The sequence below is a fragment of the Doryrhamphus excisus genome, chromosome 16 (assembly GCF_030265055.1).
Source record: "Doryrhamphus excisus isolate RoL2022-K1 chromosome 16, RoL_Dexc_1.0, whole genome shotgun sequence".
NCBI classification, from domain to species: domain Eukaryota; kingdom Metazoa; phylum Chordata; class Actinopteri; order Syngnathiformes; family Syngnathidae; genus Doryrhamphus; species Doryrhamphus excisus.
Genome location: NC_080481.1, coordinates 15,500,975 through 15,518,876, shown reverse-complemented (window position 1 = coordinate 15,518,876; position 17,902 = coordinate 15,500,975). Strand labels below are relative to the sequence as shown.

The 17,902-nt window shown below is 42.4% G+C and overlaps 4 protein-coding genes across 5 annotated transcripts in view; 3 read left to right on the top strand and 1 right to left on the bottom strand.

Annotated features, from left to right (window-relative positions):
• Nucleotides 1-17,902, bottom strand: part of klhl12 (kelch-like family member 12) — a 63,587-nt gene that overhangs the window by 31,362 nt on the left and 14,323 nt on the right. Inside the window, exons 3-4 of the mRNA XM_058050501.1 lie at nucleotides 17,088-17,193; nucleotides 16,897-16,988 (exon numbers count right to left, since the gene is read on the bottom strand). The gene's annotated coding sequence lies outside the window, so the exon portion shown is untranslated. The remainder of the gene's footprint in view (nucleotides 1-16,896; nucleotides 16,989-17,087; nucleotides 17,194-17,902) is intronic.
• peds1 (plasmanylethanolamine desaturase 1) lies at nucleotides 58-7,779 on the top strand. Its single transcript, XM_058050507.1, has 6 exons — nucleotides 58-329; nucleotides 890-1,009; nucleotides 1,077-1,168; nucleotides 1,252-1,396; nucleotides 4,230-4,442; nucleotides 4,498-7,779. Exons 1-6 carry the CDS (start codon nucleotides 194-196, stop codon nucleotides 4,617-4,619), a joined length of 828 nt encoding a protein of 275 aa, XP_057906490.1. The 5' UTR covers nucleotides 58-193; the 3' UTR covers nucleotides 4,620-7,779.
• LOC131103943 (ubiquitin-conjugating enzyme E2 variant 1-like) lies at nucleotides 8,108-12,134 on the top strand. Of its 2 annotated transcripts, none has more exons than XM_058050509.1 (4): nucleotides 8,108-8,207; nucleotides 8,940-9,088; nucleotides 9,234-9,359; nucleotides 11,602-12,134. In XM_058050509.1, exons 1-4 carry the CDS (start codon nucleotides 8,186-8,188, stop codon nucleotides 11,746-11,748), a joined length of 444 nt encoding a protein of 147 aa, XP_057906492.1. In that variant the 5' UTR covers nucleotides 8,108-8,185; the 3' UTR covers nucleotides 11,749-12,134. The 2 variants fall into 2 exon arrangements, with proteins under 2 accessions (XP_057906492.1, XP_057906491.1); XM_058050508.1 differs by lacking the exon at nucleotides 8,108-8,207 and adding an exon at nucleotides 8,263-8,420.
• On the top strand, nucleotides 14,716-17,313 carry slc52a3 (solute carrier family 52 member 3). The gene is made up of 3 exons (XM_058050510.1): nucleotides 14,716-15,807; nucleotides 16,888-17,011; nucleotides 17,091-17,313. The coding sequence occupies exons 1-3, from the start codon at nucleotides 14,810-14,812 to the stop codon at nucleotides 17,301-17,303; spliced, it is 1,335 nt and encodes a 444-aa protein (XP_057906493.1). The 5' UTR covers nucleotides 14,716-14,809; the 3' UTR covers nucleotides 17,304-17,313.

The following is a 17,902-nucleotide window of genomic DNA, read 5'->3' as shown; positions in this document are numbered from 1 at the left end:
GTGTTGTCTCCCCCTCGCAACGCCATTGGTCAGACGCCTACACCTTTTCGTGTGATAATTGGCTGCCGTCCTCAGCGTCTCGCACCCGATTGGTCCAAAATGTTACGATATCCGTGGGCTGAGAAGTTGACGTTTCCGTTGGCTCCTGACTAGGAGCAGAGAGACTGTAGGGGTTGGGCCAAAAAGTGGAGAAATGGCGAGAATGGTGGAAGAGAGCGGGTGTACGGAGGAATTACAAAAGCATGAGCAGCAGGGACCGTGTGGGAGTGCGGCGAGATGGGGTCCACAACACGCCGGTGCCCGAGAATTGGCCAATTTATATTCACCAGGTGGGTCGACCCATATCGCTTCTTTGTACTGACGGCTAGGTCGTTCCGGTACAATGTTAGCAAACGTTAAGGTTCACTGTAGAAACACTACAAACATGAATAAGATAACCGTAACTGCGTTGGGCAGATAATTCGGAAACGTAGTGATTGTGATTTAGCTTGGATTTGTGTTTGCTTCGTTGCTGTGTTTGCAAACTAGAACCAAAAAAAGCAGAATATGACATTAATCATAACAATTCCCCGACCTGCTAAATACGTGCACAGTCTCGCAGAGAGGCAGCAGGCCTAAACTAAAAAATATGTGAATTTATTTACACCTAGCAATTTCTGTCTCCTTATAGACGATCTTTAAGCCAATTGGTTGGGTGGAGTTAGGAAGCAGACAGGTTTTTCCAAAACCAGCTGCTCACTAGTCAAATAACAGTGAAGCACATAGGGATGTTGCATCATTTGTTATAATTCTTGACCTTTGAATGGTGATTTGGATTAGATGATGTCATGTTATCTTAAGACGGTGTTGCCTGAAGCATGCTCTAACAAAAACTGTTCTTATCTTATAGGCAAAAGATGTCAAGAGTGGATAAGTGTTGTCCTCTGCTTCTCTCTCATGGCCTTCAATTTCATTCACCTCCTTGCCAATTTCCACTTCGGACATTTGTGGTACATCGTTATGGGGATTGGTAAGTACTGGCACCGATTCAAGGAATTTCACTTCCCATTCCCACATCTTCTTGAACCAATATGTAGCAGCAGGAATCCTCACGGCAGACTTCGCATCAGGCCTTGTTCACTGGGGGGCTGATACATGGGGATCAGTGGATCTCCCCATCTTTGGAAAGGTACTCTCAACCGCAGCGTACTATTTTTTGGGGGGGTATTTCTGCCTCTGCACTCACAACCCTGCCTTTCGTACTTACTTCAGGCCTTTATACGACCCTTTAGAGAGCACCACATTGACCCCACAGCCATCACTCGCCATGACTTCATTGAGACCAATGGCGACAACTGCATGTTAACCATCATCCCTCTCATCAACATGGCCTTCAACTTCCACACACTCTCCCCCGGTGAGTTATGCATCGTCAAGTTTGAAGTTTAGTTTTGGTGACGGCCTCAGCAATGTCAATAATACAAAACATCATGGCAGTGCCGGTGAACTCAACAAAGAAGAGGATTTCAACACAGCAAATACAAGACAACAATAGAGGCCATGTTATTTGTCATTCTATTCCCATTAATAATGAAGCGGTTATGGTTGTGTGCAATTACACAACCATGCAAACACAAAACTGCATTACCAAGTTAGGATGGGTGTAATACAGTAAACCTCGGATATATCAGATTCAATTGTTCCCACTGGTTTTGTCCGATATAAGCGAAATCCGTTATATGCGTATACCGGAAAATGTCCGTTTTACGCATATATCGGATTTATATCCGTTATATGCGTAAATCGGATTTTATCCGTTATAAAAAGACACTTCCTTGACTATGTTTCCAATGTACCTGGACGCGCAGGCAACGCTGCAAACGCTGCAAACGACGTCGTATAGCGGCCTGTCACAATTCGGCGAATCGGAGCGCCACGATGCGGCCATCCGATATATGCGAGGGAAATTTAATGGAAATGCATTGGAACGGGACTGGAGATTTTGTCCGAAATAGGCGAAATCCGTTATAAAAAATCCGATATATGCAATGAATTTTTATTGGAAATGCATTACAGAAAAATCGGTTCTTTTTTATCTGTCCGTTGTGAGCGAATTTCCGATATATCCGAGTCCGATATATCCGAGGTTTACTGTAATTAATGAATTATGTTAGGTTATCATCACGAGGCAATGAAGGCAGAATAATTTTCACTATATGGAGCACGTAGAGAGCACTGGCACTGTTGAATTTTGCAGTATTAATCTGCCCAATACGACACTGGCATCTAAACAGCAGTTCCGAGCATTCAAAGAGTGAGTCAACTCCACAAGAGCGAGTGGAAGTCTAGCCAGGTTAGCGGGTCAGTTTGTCTGCATTACTCCAACTGTGTTTATGTTTGTCGCTAGGCTACATGTTGTCATGCTGATATTTCGCAACAAGTGTCACTAAGCTGCTAAGTCATGGCTGTACGGCGCGGCTGATTCACTCACATATGCGCCTAGAAATAGACCGTGCAAGTGGAAAAAAATAAAAAAGAATGCACTTTTCAATTCTTTCATGTGCATTTTGCTGATAAAAAAAGTGAATAAAACTAGAGTGAAATTTTGTGCACCCGTATATAAATCTATAATCATAGAGGTAACTGGCTATGTTATGAAATGGATACTGGGGCAATGCAATATGACTATTCTCTGTAAACGTAAATTCTATTCCACTGATGCGTTAAAATGCCAGCCAATCACAGGGCACATATAGACAAACAACCAATTTGGAGTCGCCAATTAACCTAGCATGTTTTTGGAATGTGGGAAGAAACCGGAATCCTTGGAGAAAACCCACGCATGCACGGGGAAAAACATGCAAACTCCACACAGAGATGGCCGAGGGTGGACTCGAACTCGGGTCTCCTAGCTGTGTGGCCTGCACACTAACCACTCGTCCACTGTGTTGTAAATTTTGGTGCTAATATTTTCACTTGTACTGCAAATGATAATGGCAATTGGCCTCCTTGTCTACTAAAATATTTATTATATCGCTAACTACTCGTTCACCATGCAGTCGCGCTTCTCAAAACAATATTCGTCAAAAGACTTTTGCATCACAAAACTGTTGCCCACAAAAAAGTTATTTTCTCTCCGTTTGTTTCACTGCATGTATTTACAGATGTGGATGAAAACACTACAACACTTAGGCACCTACTCTTGGATAAATGAGCTTTGTTCTAAGTTGCCACTTAATCCAGGGACTGAGAGGACACCACCCTTCACCACTTCCATCATTGGTCACCCTTTATTATCGCCGAGGAGCTCAGCGTCAAAATTCTGACGCCTTCTGAGTACATGAACATGCTCATGACAAAGGGCCGTGTTTCAATTTGAGCACTTCCATACTCAGACCTAAGTACTTGGTACAATTTAGATTGAATAAGTGTGTGCAAACTAGACTAAACTAGACTAGTGTGCTGTCAGTACCTGGATGTTGGTAACTCCACACACCCCAAATCGTTGCAGTTCTGTTTAAAAAGGAGAGAAGAAGCAGATGCAGATAAATATTGCAATGGTCATTTCCAGTAAGTGCGTAACAACAGTAATCGATTTAGGACAGCACTACACTGTCAAAGTTTGCATCCATAGTATACGTAAGTGCAAGTATGGGAATGTTAAAATTGAAACACATTCAAGATAAGATAAACGTGTTATTATCCAGGATCATACCTCATTTTGAAGGTTTTTGGCTCGGTGAATCTGGGTAACAAAGAATAATCCCGAATAAACTTGCTTTGTCGTATAGTGTTCCCTCGCATGTTCCCAAAATAGCCTACAATAAGTGAAATCCGTGAATCTCGTTGACACTCTGAAAAACGTTCAAACCTTCGTTTAAATTTCAATGATTAACCTACACAAGAAAGTATTGGCGCCGTTTTGCTGTGCTGTAGTGTTTTTGTATCCTTGTTGAAACATATTGCTACATTACAAGCTAGCAAACAAGCAAGCTCACAATGACATAGGAGCCACGGCAAGGCGGCACAAAGGACATTGTCAGTCAATCAGGACGCAGAAAATAATGAGCATGCAGACATATAAGAGAAGGAAGCCGGAGACACTCAACTTCCCACACTGCAGTTCTTCTTAAAGGGCCAGGCTCTGCCTTTCACGGCGTTAAACCGCAATAGATAGAGGGAACGCTGCGCATGTTTGTGTCTTCCTAGCGGTAACCCCAACATTGTTTTGTCTTCTTTTTGGACTGCAGCGGAGATCTACCATATCTACCCGTGGTACTGCTACCTGTTTGCGCTAGGCATCTTTGTGACCCTCACCAACCAGATTCACAAGTGGTCCCACACGTATTTCGGCTTGCCTGGCTGGGTGATGCTCCTGCAGGACTTCCACGTTATCCTTCCCCGCAAGCACCACCGCATCCACCACGTCTCCCCGCACGAGACATATTTCTGCATCACGACAGGTCAGTCTTCAGAAAGCGGCTGAGAGAGTCTTGTCACTGAGTCCCGTTCTTGCAGGTTGGCTCAACTACCCCCTGGAGAAGTTGGGCTTCTGGAGGAACCTGGAGGATCTCATCCAGGGCATCACAGGAGAGAAGCCCAGGGCAGACGATCTGAAATGGGCTCATAAAGTCAAGTAATGGCACAGGCTAACGTCACCCTACCTCGGAAGACGCTGGCTGCGTCCAGGCTTCTCATCCCCCCCCCCCTTTTTTTTTTCCCTCCATGTAATCCATCTGAAGAAAAACTTAACAGGTTTTGATGCCATAGCTTTGACTCTTGCACATTTTGTCTGCTTTTCAAGACGACTTTTTTCATTACGCCTAACGGAGAGATTCATTTCAAACTGAAATGTATTTCTTAACTCTCATCTCGAACAATAATTTTTCACTTTTTGCAAAGCGGTCAGATCACTTTCTAATATTTCTTCTCACTTCAAAAAAAAAAAAAAAATCAAACGAGGAACACAAGCCTCTGCTGTTCATTTGGATGATATTTAGCACTGGCTTACTTCAAATATATCGATTTGATGCTCACAAAAATTATATTGAAATTTTGATAGTGGACAGAAGTGCAATTAGAGAGAAACAAGAAAGTTTTCTCATTATGGATAGCGAAAGAACAAATTGATGAATAGCCACTGTTACATTGTTTTTTTTTTACCCTAAGCACTTTTTTTACATGACATTATCATTCTGATGTCTAATCATTATTAATAGTCATTTGCAGCCTTCAGCTTTAAACACACTGACAGCCATGTTTAATAGTGGCTTTACCAAGATATTGAAACAAATATTTAAATAAACTTTAAGGCCAAAGTCAGTGTGGCAGAACACTTAACAAGAGGTCAAAAACCAAAGGGAATAAACGGTCAGATGACATGTCATCTTTGCTTACCTCATCCTTTGGGGGGGGAAAAGGCCTTTTCAGAAGGTTTTGCATTGCCACTCATAAAAAAATCATATAATAATAATAATAATGTGGGAAAAAAAACACATTATTCACAATTTTAGGTATAAGATGATTCTTCTTTTCAAACATACTTTTTAGTTTTTGTTGATTAAAAAAAAAAAAAAAATGAAGCTCCGTTCAGAATAACCTCAGCAAATAAGCATCAACTTGAATATTACAAATACAATATATCAACAATTCAACGGGATTATTATTCTAGTCGTGAAGGAGTCCCATCTGATTGTACCTAATAGGGTGGCCTGAGTGTTAGTGTTCTGGGTGTCAGGTTCATAATGTCGTCACATGACTTTGCAATCGGGGGAAGAGACACATGCAGTTTTATGAAGCTGCCTTACACCGTTCTTGTCGTTTAGCTTCACTTTGTGTGTTTAAAGTCCTGTTTGGTGTCTTGGATTTACGTACAAACACGCTAATGTTGACATGAGGTCTATTCCATGCATCTTTTTTTTTTTTTTAAACTAAAAGATGTATTGGTGTGGGCAACATTCCTGTTTGTGTGTAGTTGTGGCAAGTGGACTGTGTGGCGTTACAAGGGCGATGCTTGGCGAGCCAGGACTTTCTTCACTCCTTCCCCTTGCCGGTGGCAGGGTTTATTTTTAAACGCTTTAGCGAGTAATTTGTAAGTGTGTTGTACAGCAAATAACTATGCACTGTCATAAGAGCCTCTTAACTTTTTGTCTTAACGCTGTCTGATTAGTCAAACGCCTTTTAGTGAAGCCTTTTACAGTCTTACAAAATTGGGAGCAGGAAATTGAGACGCCTTTTTTTTTTTTTAAGTGTACGAGAAAAGGAATTAACAAAGACATAACAACAAATAAATGTGCGTCACCGGCTTCCCCCTTAAGTTTGTCGAACGCAGACGCTGACTAGGGAGGAATGACTGTGCTACATTCAACAGACCTTCAACGTTGACCCAACTGACTCAGGAAGGAACTACAGTAAACCTCGGATATATCGGAAATTCGCTCACAACGGACAGATAAAAAAGAACCGATTTTTCTGTAATGCATTTCCAATAAAAATTCATTGCATCGGATTTTTTATAACGGATTTCGCCTATTTCGGACAAAATCTCCAGTCCCGTTCCAATGCATTTCCATTAAATTTCCCTCGCATATATCGGATGGCCGCATCGTGGCGCTCCGATTCGCCGAATCGTGACAGGCCGCTATACGACGTCATTTGCAGCGTTTGCAGCGTTGCCTGCGCGTCCAGGTACATTGGAAACATAGTCAAGGAAGTGCCTTTTTATAACGGATAAAATCCGATTTACGCATATACCGGATATAAATCCCATATATGCGTAAAACTGACATTTTCCGGTATACGCATATAACGGATTTCGCTTATATCGGACAAAACCAGTGGGAACAATTGAATCTGATATATCCGAGGTTTACTGTACCTAAATTACGTCTTCATTCCAAGGAAAATCCTGGCAAGCAACCAGGTTAAAAGGCTTCATTGTTGTGCTTCTGATAGTCTAAGTAAGTAGGCAGTTTAGGGGTAGTAACATATATTATAGGGCCGCATTGATCTTTTTTATATATTATGGAATATTTCAATTTTTAATCCATTATACTTGATTATATGGAATTTATACACTTTCTCAATTCTCAATTTAAATTAGGATCATTGGAAGTGGATAAATAAAACAACACAATTTCTGAGATATTTCTATTTAAACCTATTTAAATCAGCAAAACAACACATTTCATAGCGCTTGTAGAGTATTGTGAGAAGCGGTTTCGTGTGGACTTGCCCGTCAAAATGTACTGCTGCTGGTTGTTTCGAGATGTCGCATCAGTATTAGGAACACAAAATATCAAAAGTCAATTAGCGGAGGTTCTGTGTTATTCGGTGCTACAACTTCGAACGACTGTTTGATATTCATTGGTTTATAATCGTAAAAAAACTTCAGCTTCTTGTTTAATTAAAATGGATGGAGCTGTGTTTATTTTCTTGCGTTGAGTTCGGGTCCTCCCACTTGACTCGGTTAAGAATAATGAATGTTAAGACGTGCTTTGTCGAGTTGATTTGAGTTGCGAGATATTCTTATTCAACTGCCTTATCCGCTCCCTGATTGATTTACTGTAAATCACGTCAGCAAAATGTGAACACTCGAGACCGACATTTTAAGTTGCCGTTCACCTGTCTCTCGTTTCTTCTGAGGCAAGGTCCCATGTGGATGTTGTGGTTGGTGATGGACTTTCGGCTATCACAATAATATACCTTGATGCCTTTTTGTTGTCTTCCATTTGGGAGATGTACAATGTGTATATTAAACTGCATTTATATATAAACTAAATAAAATGTCAGTAATTACAACTACAAGTGTTTTTTTTTCTTTTACTTGGTATGCTTTTTGGTGTATTTTTGTACATTTAAAGTGTGTGTTTTTTTTAAATTGGGCTGCTTCTATTTAGGTTAGAGACATGGTATAAAATATTTTTGTATGGAATGGATGAAAAAACGTTATAAATGACAATTAATTGCAGTCCAAACACTCAAAAATGCTACCCTGTCACACTTGCATAGATTTAGCATCATTTGTTATTTTAACAAGCATCTACACTTGTCATTAATCGCTAAAACTATCATTTATTTACATTACCACACACAAATTTCCACCAAATCCCAAAGAAAGCAGGCTAAATCCGATCGGTGGCGTGCACGCGACGTTAGAGGCGACAATGGCTCAGCTGCGTGCGCGCTCCCGTCGTTTAGGATCAACATGGCGCTCGCCGCCGGATCAGGTAAATATAACGGAATAGTTATTCATACTTATTACAATGATCACACCCATCGAAATAGCATTGGGGTTAGTTTTCGGCTACCGCGTAGCGACGAGCAAGGGCCGACTGTGTCTTGTATGCTAAAATAAGTAGCACATTACGAGAATGAATTGAAAGCAACGGTATTAGCAAAAATATGCTACGTTCGAATGAAATCCAGACTACAAACAACAAGTATGACTGCATATAACTCTTAATTGTCATGGTTTCGTAAATCCGATTCAGGTATCGCTAATGTTAGTGCCATGCTATTCGGCTCTATTCAGTCTGGCGTTTATATTTGGAGGCGTAAATTAGCAACAGCCTAGCAGTTGTTAGCTCATAGGGCTTGGCTCTCTTCGCCCCTGAGCGAAAATGCTATATTCCCAAATAGGATATTGAACTGCTACCTATGGACATAAGTGCACATCCTAGCTAGCATAAACTGTTGCTTATTTAATTTTAACAACTGGATATGGCAGTGGGTATGGATTTTCAGGTGAGTACCATTGTTGACATGAAATGGATAGTGGAGATGCAGGTGTGTTTTACATTAGTTTGCATGCATGCTGCACCACCACATCTCACTGCAGAGGCCAAATGATGCAGCACAGCATCCAAGACATGAATATCGGAGGCACAGGCCTTCTGTATTTGAAGCTCAGTGAGACCACAATATGAATTCTATCACGTTTTTGTTGTGTGTGCACATAGGAGTTAAAGTTCCCCGCAATTTCCGGCTACTCGAAGAGCTGGAGGAAGGGCAGAAAGGTGTGGGGGATGGAACAGTGAGCTGGGGTTTGGAGGATGACGAGGACATGACTTTAACACGATGGAGAGGAGTCATCTTAGGCCCTCCTCGAGTGAGTGTCAACCTAGTGTGAAGGACCGAAGGGGGACGTGTGGGCTTGTGGTATAGACCGCCCACAGTGACTCTCACTGTGTCGAAACATAAAAGAGTCATCATGGTTGCTATTTGCGCTGACCTCTTTGCTGCTTCTTCCACAGACAAGCTACGAAAACCGAATGTACAATCTGAAGGTTGAATGCGGCCCAGGATACCCAGAATCACCACCGTTTGTCAGATTTGTGACCAAGATAAACCTGAATGGTGTGCACACCTCCAATGGTGTGGTAGGTACACTCGGTTTCTTCTTATTGTAGTTGTATCCCTCACAATCATAGATGTGAACTGTCATGTCAAGTACACTAGTCTGAAGCTAGTGTACTTGTACTTGTAATGTATAGTACCTTGCAAAAGTATTCACAACCCTAGGATATTGCAGCCTTTTGTTGCTTTTATCAATGAACAGTGTCATTTTGATGTGAAAACAAATGTTTACATTCATTCATTCAATCATTTTCTACCACTTATCCTCACGAGGGTCGCGGGGGTGCTGGAGCCGAATATTGCTGAATATTTTTGTTAAAAAATAAATACATTTTTTTTTAACTTTCTAAATACAGATGTTACATTATCAGAAAACCTGTAGAAATGAAATAACACACCAATAGTCACTTTTACACTCCTATTATTCTTTGTTTACATCACACTGCGCAGGCTAAGCGATCACTGCCGCTAGCCTACTTATTCTAAACTCGGGGAAGAAGGACAAAGAAGCCAAAAATGTACCACTTCCACAGGGAACGAGAGGAGAGCCTTTTCTTCACTCAATCCCAGCCATATAGCATACCATTTCAGCTTTGTATTGTAAGGTAAGGTCATGACTCATAATATTACATAATGTAGTATCCTGCGTAGGGACTAGGATACTACATCTTTCAATATTTGTTGACTGGGAAGAAGGACAAAGAAGCCAAAAACGTACCACTTCCACAGGGAATGAGAGGAGAGCCTTTTCTTCACTCAATCCCAGCCATATAGCATACCATTTCAGCTTTGTAATGTAAGGTAAGGTCATGTCTCATAATATTACATAATGTAGTATCCTGCATAGGGACTAGGATACTACATCTTTGAATATTTGTTGACTTATAATAGGCCATAGTCAACAGACTAGTGAGGGAGGCCACTGAGATGCAGACGATCACTTGTAAAGAGTCAAGAGCTTCAGTGGCACATATGGGAGACTTGCATGGATTCTTTACCAGGGATTGAAAAAAAAAACCTCACAGAAGAAGAAGGTTTTTTTCAGACTAGACGCTATGTTTGGTGAACACACAAGAAACACTGCAAATCACCACAAACACAGCATCTCCACTACAAAGCATGGTGGTGGCAACATTACGTTGTTCTCAGCAGCAGGCCGTGCAAGGCTCGTCAAGGTAAAAGGAGAACATAAATGCAGACAAATATCGACAAACCCTGGCAGATAATCAATTTCAACCTCCAAGAGAACTAAGCCTTGGGAGAACATTTCTTTCCCAGCAAGAGCTACACAGAGCTCGTTCACAGACAACAAGGTAAATGTTCTAGAGTGGCCAAGTCAAAGCCCAGATCTAAATCTAAGACTTGAATGATCCCAAAGCAACCTGACACAGAGTTTGGGTTGTTTTTTCTGATCGGGACATATCCCCAAACTCAGTCCTGCCAACGGTGCTTCTACTAAATTCATATATATTGTTAGTATGTATATATTTTTGTAATAATTTACATAGATTTTGACATTTTAAGTTGTAGTAACAAACACCAAAAAGCAATAAAAGGCAGAAATATCTAACAGGGGTGAATACTGTTTATACATCTGTGGGAGTGGGCATTCATCATTCATAATCTAGCCATCTCACAGTTGTGGCATACCAAGATGTGTGATAATGGCACAGGTGTACCTGTGGTTGGCTACAATAAAAGGCTACTGCAAAATGTGTAGTTTAAGGGTGGTCTGCGGTGGGTCTGAAAATGTTGTAAATTCATTCATTGTCTTGGGGCGAGAGGCGGGGTACACCCTGGACTGGTGGCCAGCCAATCACAGGGCACATATAGACAAACAACCATTCACACTCACATTCATACCTATGGACAATTTGGAGTCGCTAATTAATTAACCTAGCATGTTTTTGGAATGTGGGAGGAAAACCGGAGTACCCGGAGAAAACCCACGCATGCACGGGGAGAACATGCAAACTCCACACAGAGATGGCTGAGGGGGAATCGAACTTGGGTCTTCTAGCTGTGTGGCCTGCACACTAACCACTTGTCCACCGTGTTGTAAATTTTGGTGCCAATATTTTCACTTCCTCGTCTACTAAAATATTATATCAGCTCGGAAAAAAAACAGCTGGATCTTTAATGCTCACTAACACAATTACTATTTGATATACTAAGTAGGCCTGTTGTATTGGTTTATATTTTTGTTGTGTATTTGGTTTCAAGTTGTTGATTTTCACATGGGTGTTTGTGTGTTTGATTCCGCAGGTCGACATGCACGCGGTGACTGCACTGGCTAAGTGGCAGAACTCTTACAGTATCAGGACGGTGCTGTTGGAGCTGCGACGGCTCATGACCTGCAAAGAGAACATGAAGCTTCCTCAACCACCCGAGGGCCAGATCTATACCAACTGAGCCCCCATGCTTCGTTTGTCTCCACATTTCCCTCCTCCTTACCCCCCCCCCCCCCCATGTCCGACCCTCCTTTGTTGGCTAACTTCACTTCAATTGCATCCACATTCCACTGGCTAAGAGAACACAAGAGCAGAAAACCCGAGCATACACGAACGATTACAAAACCCATTCAAATAAATATACACACATACAATACACAATGATACACATAAGTCATTCCAAGCTACTCGTATCCTCTCCCACCACTGGATCCCTGGGTGAACTCCGTCATGAGCAGACAGTCCACGCCAGTTTGTGATCATTGGAATACTGTACATCTTAATATTTTTTATGATTTGTGGAAAATGGCTGATTGTACAATAACATAAATAATCTTATTAAGTGTACATATTTGTGTGTTGTGTTCTTGTAACATAGAATTAGCTCCGTGACTTGGTCAGTTTTGTAATAGGTACACATAAAATAACTGGTAGCTGCAACACAATGGACACATCATGTGACTGCATACCTGAAGACAAGTGTGGGACAATACTAGAAAGGTATTTATTCATTCACACCTGACAGGTTCCATCCCTTTTTGGTTTGTATTTCTTACAATCAAGGCACTGATTTCTGTCTATAAAGCAAATTTTTCCTGTATCAAATCTTGATAACATATCTTCTGTAATGCTAAGATAAATGTTTTGTCACAGGGCTGCACGGCGGTCAAGTGGTTAGTGCGCAGACCTCGCAGCTAGGAGTAAATCCTAGGCCTAAACATGCTAGGTTAATTGCTGAGTCCAATTATCCAATGTGAGTGTGAATGGTTGTTTGTCTATATGTACCCTGTGATTGGCTGGCGACCAGTCCACAGTGAACCCTGCCGCTCACCTGAAGACCGCTGGGATAGGCTCCAGCAAACCCTTGTGAGGATAAGCGGTAGAAAATGAATGTTTTGTCACAGTGATTCATGCTACTATAAATAGCATCCACTTCAGGGTAGTGGAAGAAAAAAGTGGCTTGGTTCTTAAGGGACAAGCAGGTACGTGCAATGTTCTAACAAGTCAGGGCAAACCCGTTCGCCAGAGCCTATCCCAGCTGACTTTGGAGACTAACTGGTTGTCAACCAATCGTTCATACCGATGGACAATTAGTTATGAATTAACCTAACATGCTTATTTTTGGAGTGTGGGAGGAAGTCGGGAGTACCCGGGGTAAAAAAACTCCACACACAGATTCGAATCCAGCTCTTCCTGATCTCCTGACACTTGGCAGCCATGCGGCCTTGTCAGGGCAAACCGACTTCACCTAATCAAAAGAGAAATGACCCCTGTTAAGAAGTATTTACAACTAGGGGTGTGGACTCTGACCCACCAACAAACCATGTGATCCCATTCACTGTGAAGATCCTAATGAGGTTTTTCATTCGCTCACTTCTTTGTGAAATGACATTCAGTCATTCATCTCCAAGGGCTGCAGGGACCGAGTCTTATGTGTAAGTACTCTTTTTCAATTCAATGCGGTTTGTGTTGTTTGTAAGCATGTAGGACACAGTATAACACTTGAGTGATATTTTTAACATGAAGGTGCATGTGATTGACCGTTCACTAGCCAACTGTCACTCATCATAAGATCAGCATGATGAAGCTCACATGGTCTAGACGCCAACGGATGTCAATGTGGAAGTGACACCAGAAACCTGAATGGTACTCTGGTTCAGGGAGTCGGTGCAGGAGTGACATGTTGTGATCATTGTGTCTCAAGTTCCAGTTTTTTGTGTGTAAACAATTCAGAAAAAGTGTAAAATGTGTCTGTGTGACTGACTACCATATGCCATTATTTTACGTTACGTTATTAAGTCTGCTTAGCAAAGAAGAGTCTGTGAAAAATAACAAAGCAACTCTTTTGATCTGTGCCTTTTTTCCAAATTTAGCATTTCATTTTGTGTCCTAATGTGCCAAACTTACCAAAACCTTGAGGTTTTTCATTAAAAAAAAATTGACCCCACATTTGCTACATTTGATCAATGTTAAGGTGTCACGGTGGTCGAGTGGTTAGCGCGCAGACCTCACAGCTAGGAGACCAGGGTTCAAATTCACCCTCGGCCATCTCTGTGTGGAGTTTGTATATTCTCCATGTGCATGCGTGGGTTTTCTCCGGGTACTCCGGTTTCCTCCCACATTCCAAAAACATGCTAGGTTAATTAGCGACTCCAAATTGTCCATATGTATGAATGTGAGTGTGAATGGTTGTTTGTCTATATGTGCCCTGTGATTGGCTGGCCACCAGTCCAGGGTGTACCCCTTCTCTCGCCCTAAGTGTCACCTGGGATAGGCTCCAGCACCCCCACAACCCTTGTGAGGATAAGTAGTAGAAAATGAATGAATGAAAACTCCCCTTTAAGGAAATGGTCAAATCAGCCTAACTGTAATTATTCGTATTTGTATACAATTTGTATACATCATATTACATTAAAAAATTGTAACATTTTACATAAATTCATATATTTAGTCATCCCCTAATGTCCATTGTGATCTAGGCAAACCTCAAGAAAAAAGGGTTTTGCACTTCAACTTCATGGAAAGTGTGAATACATTTTTTTCATATGTATGGACAATGCCTAAGCCACACAGCAAGGAGACCCAAGTTCGATTCCACCCTCTGCCATCTTTGTGTGGAGTTGGCATGTTGTTTTCTCCAGGTACTCCGGTTTCCTCCCACATTCCAAAAACATGCTAGGTTAATTAGCGACTCCAAATTGTCCATAGATATGAATGTGAGTGTGAATGGTTGTTTGTCTATATGTGCCCTGTGATTGGCTGGCCACCAGTCCAGGGTGTACCCCGCCTCTCGCCCGAAGACAGCTGGGATAGGCTCCAGCACCCCTGCGACCCTCGTGAGGAAAAAGCGGTAGAAAATGAATGAATGATCAATGTTAGTTGTTGGTTGAATTCCTAACATTTGCCCATCCCTTGAGCTAGTAAAACCCATAGTATCGATACTACAGCTAATGCTCTTCTTGTTTCATTTCCAAGGTGTTACATAAACATCAGATGTACTAGTTGGATCTAGCTGCTGCAGGATGGTTCTGCTGGTGCACGCCCTGGCCTGCGCCTTTGGGATGGGCTCCTGGGTGGCGGTGAACGGCCTGTGGGTGGAACTGCCACTCATTGTCAACGCTCTCCCCGAAGGCTGGGAGCTGCCCTCCTACCTGACTGTTATCATCCAGCTAGCCAACGTGGGACCTTTGTTTATCACCGTCATGCACAAACTTGGCCCAGGTCGGCTAAACGAGCAGGCCGCCATCTACACCATCCTCTCCATCGGAGTCCTCTCGTGCCTTTTGTTGGCCTTCTTCTGGGATGAAACAAGCATTGTGGCTGGTGCTTCACACAGCACGGCCTTCTTCATCATCACCTTCTTCCTCTCGCTGGTGGACTGCACCTCCTCTGTCACTTTTCTGCCTTTCATGATGCAGTTCCCAGCAAAGTACATCACTACATATTACATCGGAGAAGGGCTAAGCGGATTCATTCCTGGCATCGCTGCTCTGGCCCAAGGCGTGGGCATGGCCAAGTGTGTTAACTCTTCTCAGGCAGCGGGAAACCACACAAGCGGAAACGAGTGGTTCCTCCAAACGCAGTATCTCCCACCTAACTTTTCCACTGAGGTGTTTTTCTTCTTCCTGACAGCCATGATGGGCATAAGCCTGTCTGCTTTTGTGGCACTGAACAGGCTTCGTCGGCCGTCTGATGAAAACCTGGCGGCAGAGTTAGTGGAATCAGTCTGTTCAGGACTAGACAATCCTGCTGAAGACACCGATGGAGATGACTTAGATGGGCAGAAAAAGGAGCAGAGCCACATAGAGCCTCCTCTGGAAGGCTCCAATCACTCGGTGTACCAGCTGACATTCATCTACTTCCTCGTGGTGTGGGTCAGTGGTGCTACAAATGGCGTGCTGCCCGCCGTGCAGACGTACTCGTGCATTCCATACGGGCACCTGGCCTATCACCTTTCTGCTGGTCTGTCTTCAGTGGCTAATCCAGTGGCTTGTACCATTGCAATGTTCTTCCAAAACAGGTACTAATATTATTATTACTTTTTTAGATGTCAAAGTGCACAAAGGATTTGTTGTGAAACCTTTCAAAATTATGATTTAATTATGCTTTTATTCTTTTGTCCTAGTGGATTGTTGACCAATCAGATTTGAACTTTTTTAAACATCAATATGATGTGGACTGAATAGTGTCCAAGTGGTTAGACTTAGCATATTTTCCCCAAGTACTCTGGAACCTTTTGGTGAGACGCATACTAGATTTGATTGCCAAAACAGCTGGCTTTTATTGCAGGTTTCGGTATTTTCACAACAATAATTCCTTATAAAAACACAAGCTACTGTTGCCGTAACCACACGGCAAGATCAAACTGAAATTTGAACCCCTAACATCACTTCCTGTCCGCCCCTCAATCAAAGAAATTGCAGAGGTTACGTGGACAGGGTTTACTGTCCCTGGGAACGCATTTATAGCAACACACACAAGCACAAGTCTTATTTATGTCTTGAATGTCTTATCTACTATATAATACAATAACACAAGTGTAAACGTGACTATAAGGGTGTTAGTTCATGTCTAGAGGGTTCTAAGAACATTAAAAATGATATTTAGAATGCTGTAAACAGCTTTTCTATGGTCTAACTATGAAGATATTCCATTTATAAATAAGGAATTCTAACTGCAAATTCACTTATCAAAATTAGGTCTTGCCAAATGCCCAATGAACCGCAATAAACAGATTACTGTACTTGTAGGAAATCGATGGATGACATTCATTCATTTACTACCGCTTATCATCACAACTGCTCGCCAGCCAATCACAGGGCACATATAGACAAACAACCATTCACACTCACATTTATACCTATAAACAATTTAGAGTCGCAAATTAACTTAGCATGTTTTTGGAATGTGGGAGGAAACCGGAGTTCCCAGAGAAAACCCACACAGACATGGCCGACGGTGGAATTGGATGGATGACATGATTGTCCAAATACTATTGAGCACTTGCTTAAAATGGTATGGCAATGTAAGATTGTTTGTTATGATCCAAATAACTGTGACTCAATCCATTGACATAATTCCATGTTCCGTGTGTTTCCAGGTCTCTTACCTTCCTGGGTGTGTTGACGATGTTGGGGACAGTCTTCGGCAGCTATAACATGGCCATGGCTGCTATGAGCCCATGCCCTTTACTCCAAGGGTCTGTGGTGGGAGAAGTCCTCATTGTGAGTGACACACATAAAACATTGTGGTACTTAGTGCTGGTTTAAAGTTGAGTGTTGTCCTTTTTTTTGCCCTCACCAGCTGCTCTCGTGGGTCTTTTTCACTGGAACGCTGTCCTACGTCCAAGTGATGGTGGGCATCATCCTGCGAGACCACAGCCACAGTGCACTGGTTTGGTGTGGCGCTGCATCACAAATGGGATCGCTGGTTGGCTCGCTTGTCATGTTCCCACTGGTCAACATCCTAAAGCTCTTCAAGTCTGGGGACTTCTGCAACACTAAATGCCCCAAATAAAATCCCAAACTATGAGGTTTATTCATTTGGTTGAACAGGAGAGGAGGCGTATCAGTATTAGGTTCACCGCATTTAAGTTGCACCGTATGATTGATTTTTAGCCTGAAAACAAGACAATGATGACACAAATCACAGGGCACATATAGACAAACAACCATTCACACTCACATTCATACCTATGGACAATTTGGAGTCGCTAATTAACCTAGCATGTTTTTGGAATGTGGGAGTACCCGGAGAAAACCCACACATGCACGGGGAGAACATGCAAACTCCACACAGAGATGACCGAGGGTGGAATTGAACCCTGGTCTCCTAGCTGTGAGGTCTGCGCGCTAACCACTCGACCGCCGTGCTGCCCGGATCTATATCATCAATAATAAAAACAATAATTATGACCTTGTATATTTCTCTAGTGTGCAGACCTCACAGCTAGGAGACCAGGGTTCAATTCCACCCTCGGTCATCTCTGTGTGGAGTTTGCATGTTCTCCCCGTGCATGCGTGGGTTTTCTCTCTGGTTTCCTCCCACATTCCAAAAACATGCTAGGCTAATTGGCGACTCCAAATTGTCCATAGGTATGAATGTGAGTGTGAATG

Bases quoted from the DNA above. Each gene is read 5' to 3' on its own strand.
- slc52a3 (XM_058050510.1), top strand. From the start codon at position 14,810: ATGGTTCTGCTGGTGCACGCCCTGGCCTGCGCCTTTGGGATGGGCTCC. The intron at 15,808-16,887 runs GTACTAATATTA...GTGTGTTTCCAG, and splicing joins GCAATGTTCTTCCAAAACAG to GTCTCTTACCTTCCTGGGTG. The intron at 17,012-17,090 runs GTGAGTGACACA...TGCCCTCACCAG, and splicing joins TGGTGGGAGAAGTCCTCATT to CTGCTCTCGTGGGTCTTTTT.
- LOC131103943 (XM_058050508.1), top strand. From the start codon at position 8,396: ATGAAATCCAGACTACAAACAACAA. The intron at 9,089-9,233 runs GTGAGTGTCAAC...CTTCTTCCACAG, and splicing joins TCATCTTAGGCCCTCCTCGA to ACAAGCTACGAAAACCGAAT. The intron at 9,360-11,601 runs GTAGGTACACTC...TTGATTCCGCAG, and splicing joins TGCACACCTCCAATGGTGTG to GTCGACATGCACGCGGTGAC.
- peds1 (XM_058050507.1), top strand. From the start codon at position 194: ATGGCGAGAATGGTGGAAGAGAGCGGGTGTACGGAGGAATTACAAAAG. The intron at 330-889 runs GTGGGTCGACCC...CTTATCTTATAG, and splicing joins GGCCAATTTATATTCACCAG to GCAAAAGATGTCAAGAGTGG. The intron at 1,397-4,229 runs GTGAGTTATGCA...TTTGGACTGCAG, and splicing joins CTTCCACACACTCTCCCCCG to CGGAGATCTACCATATCTAC.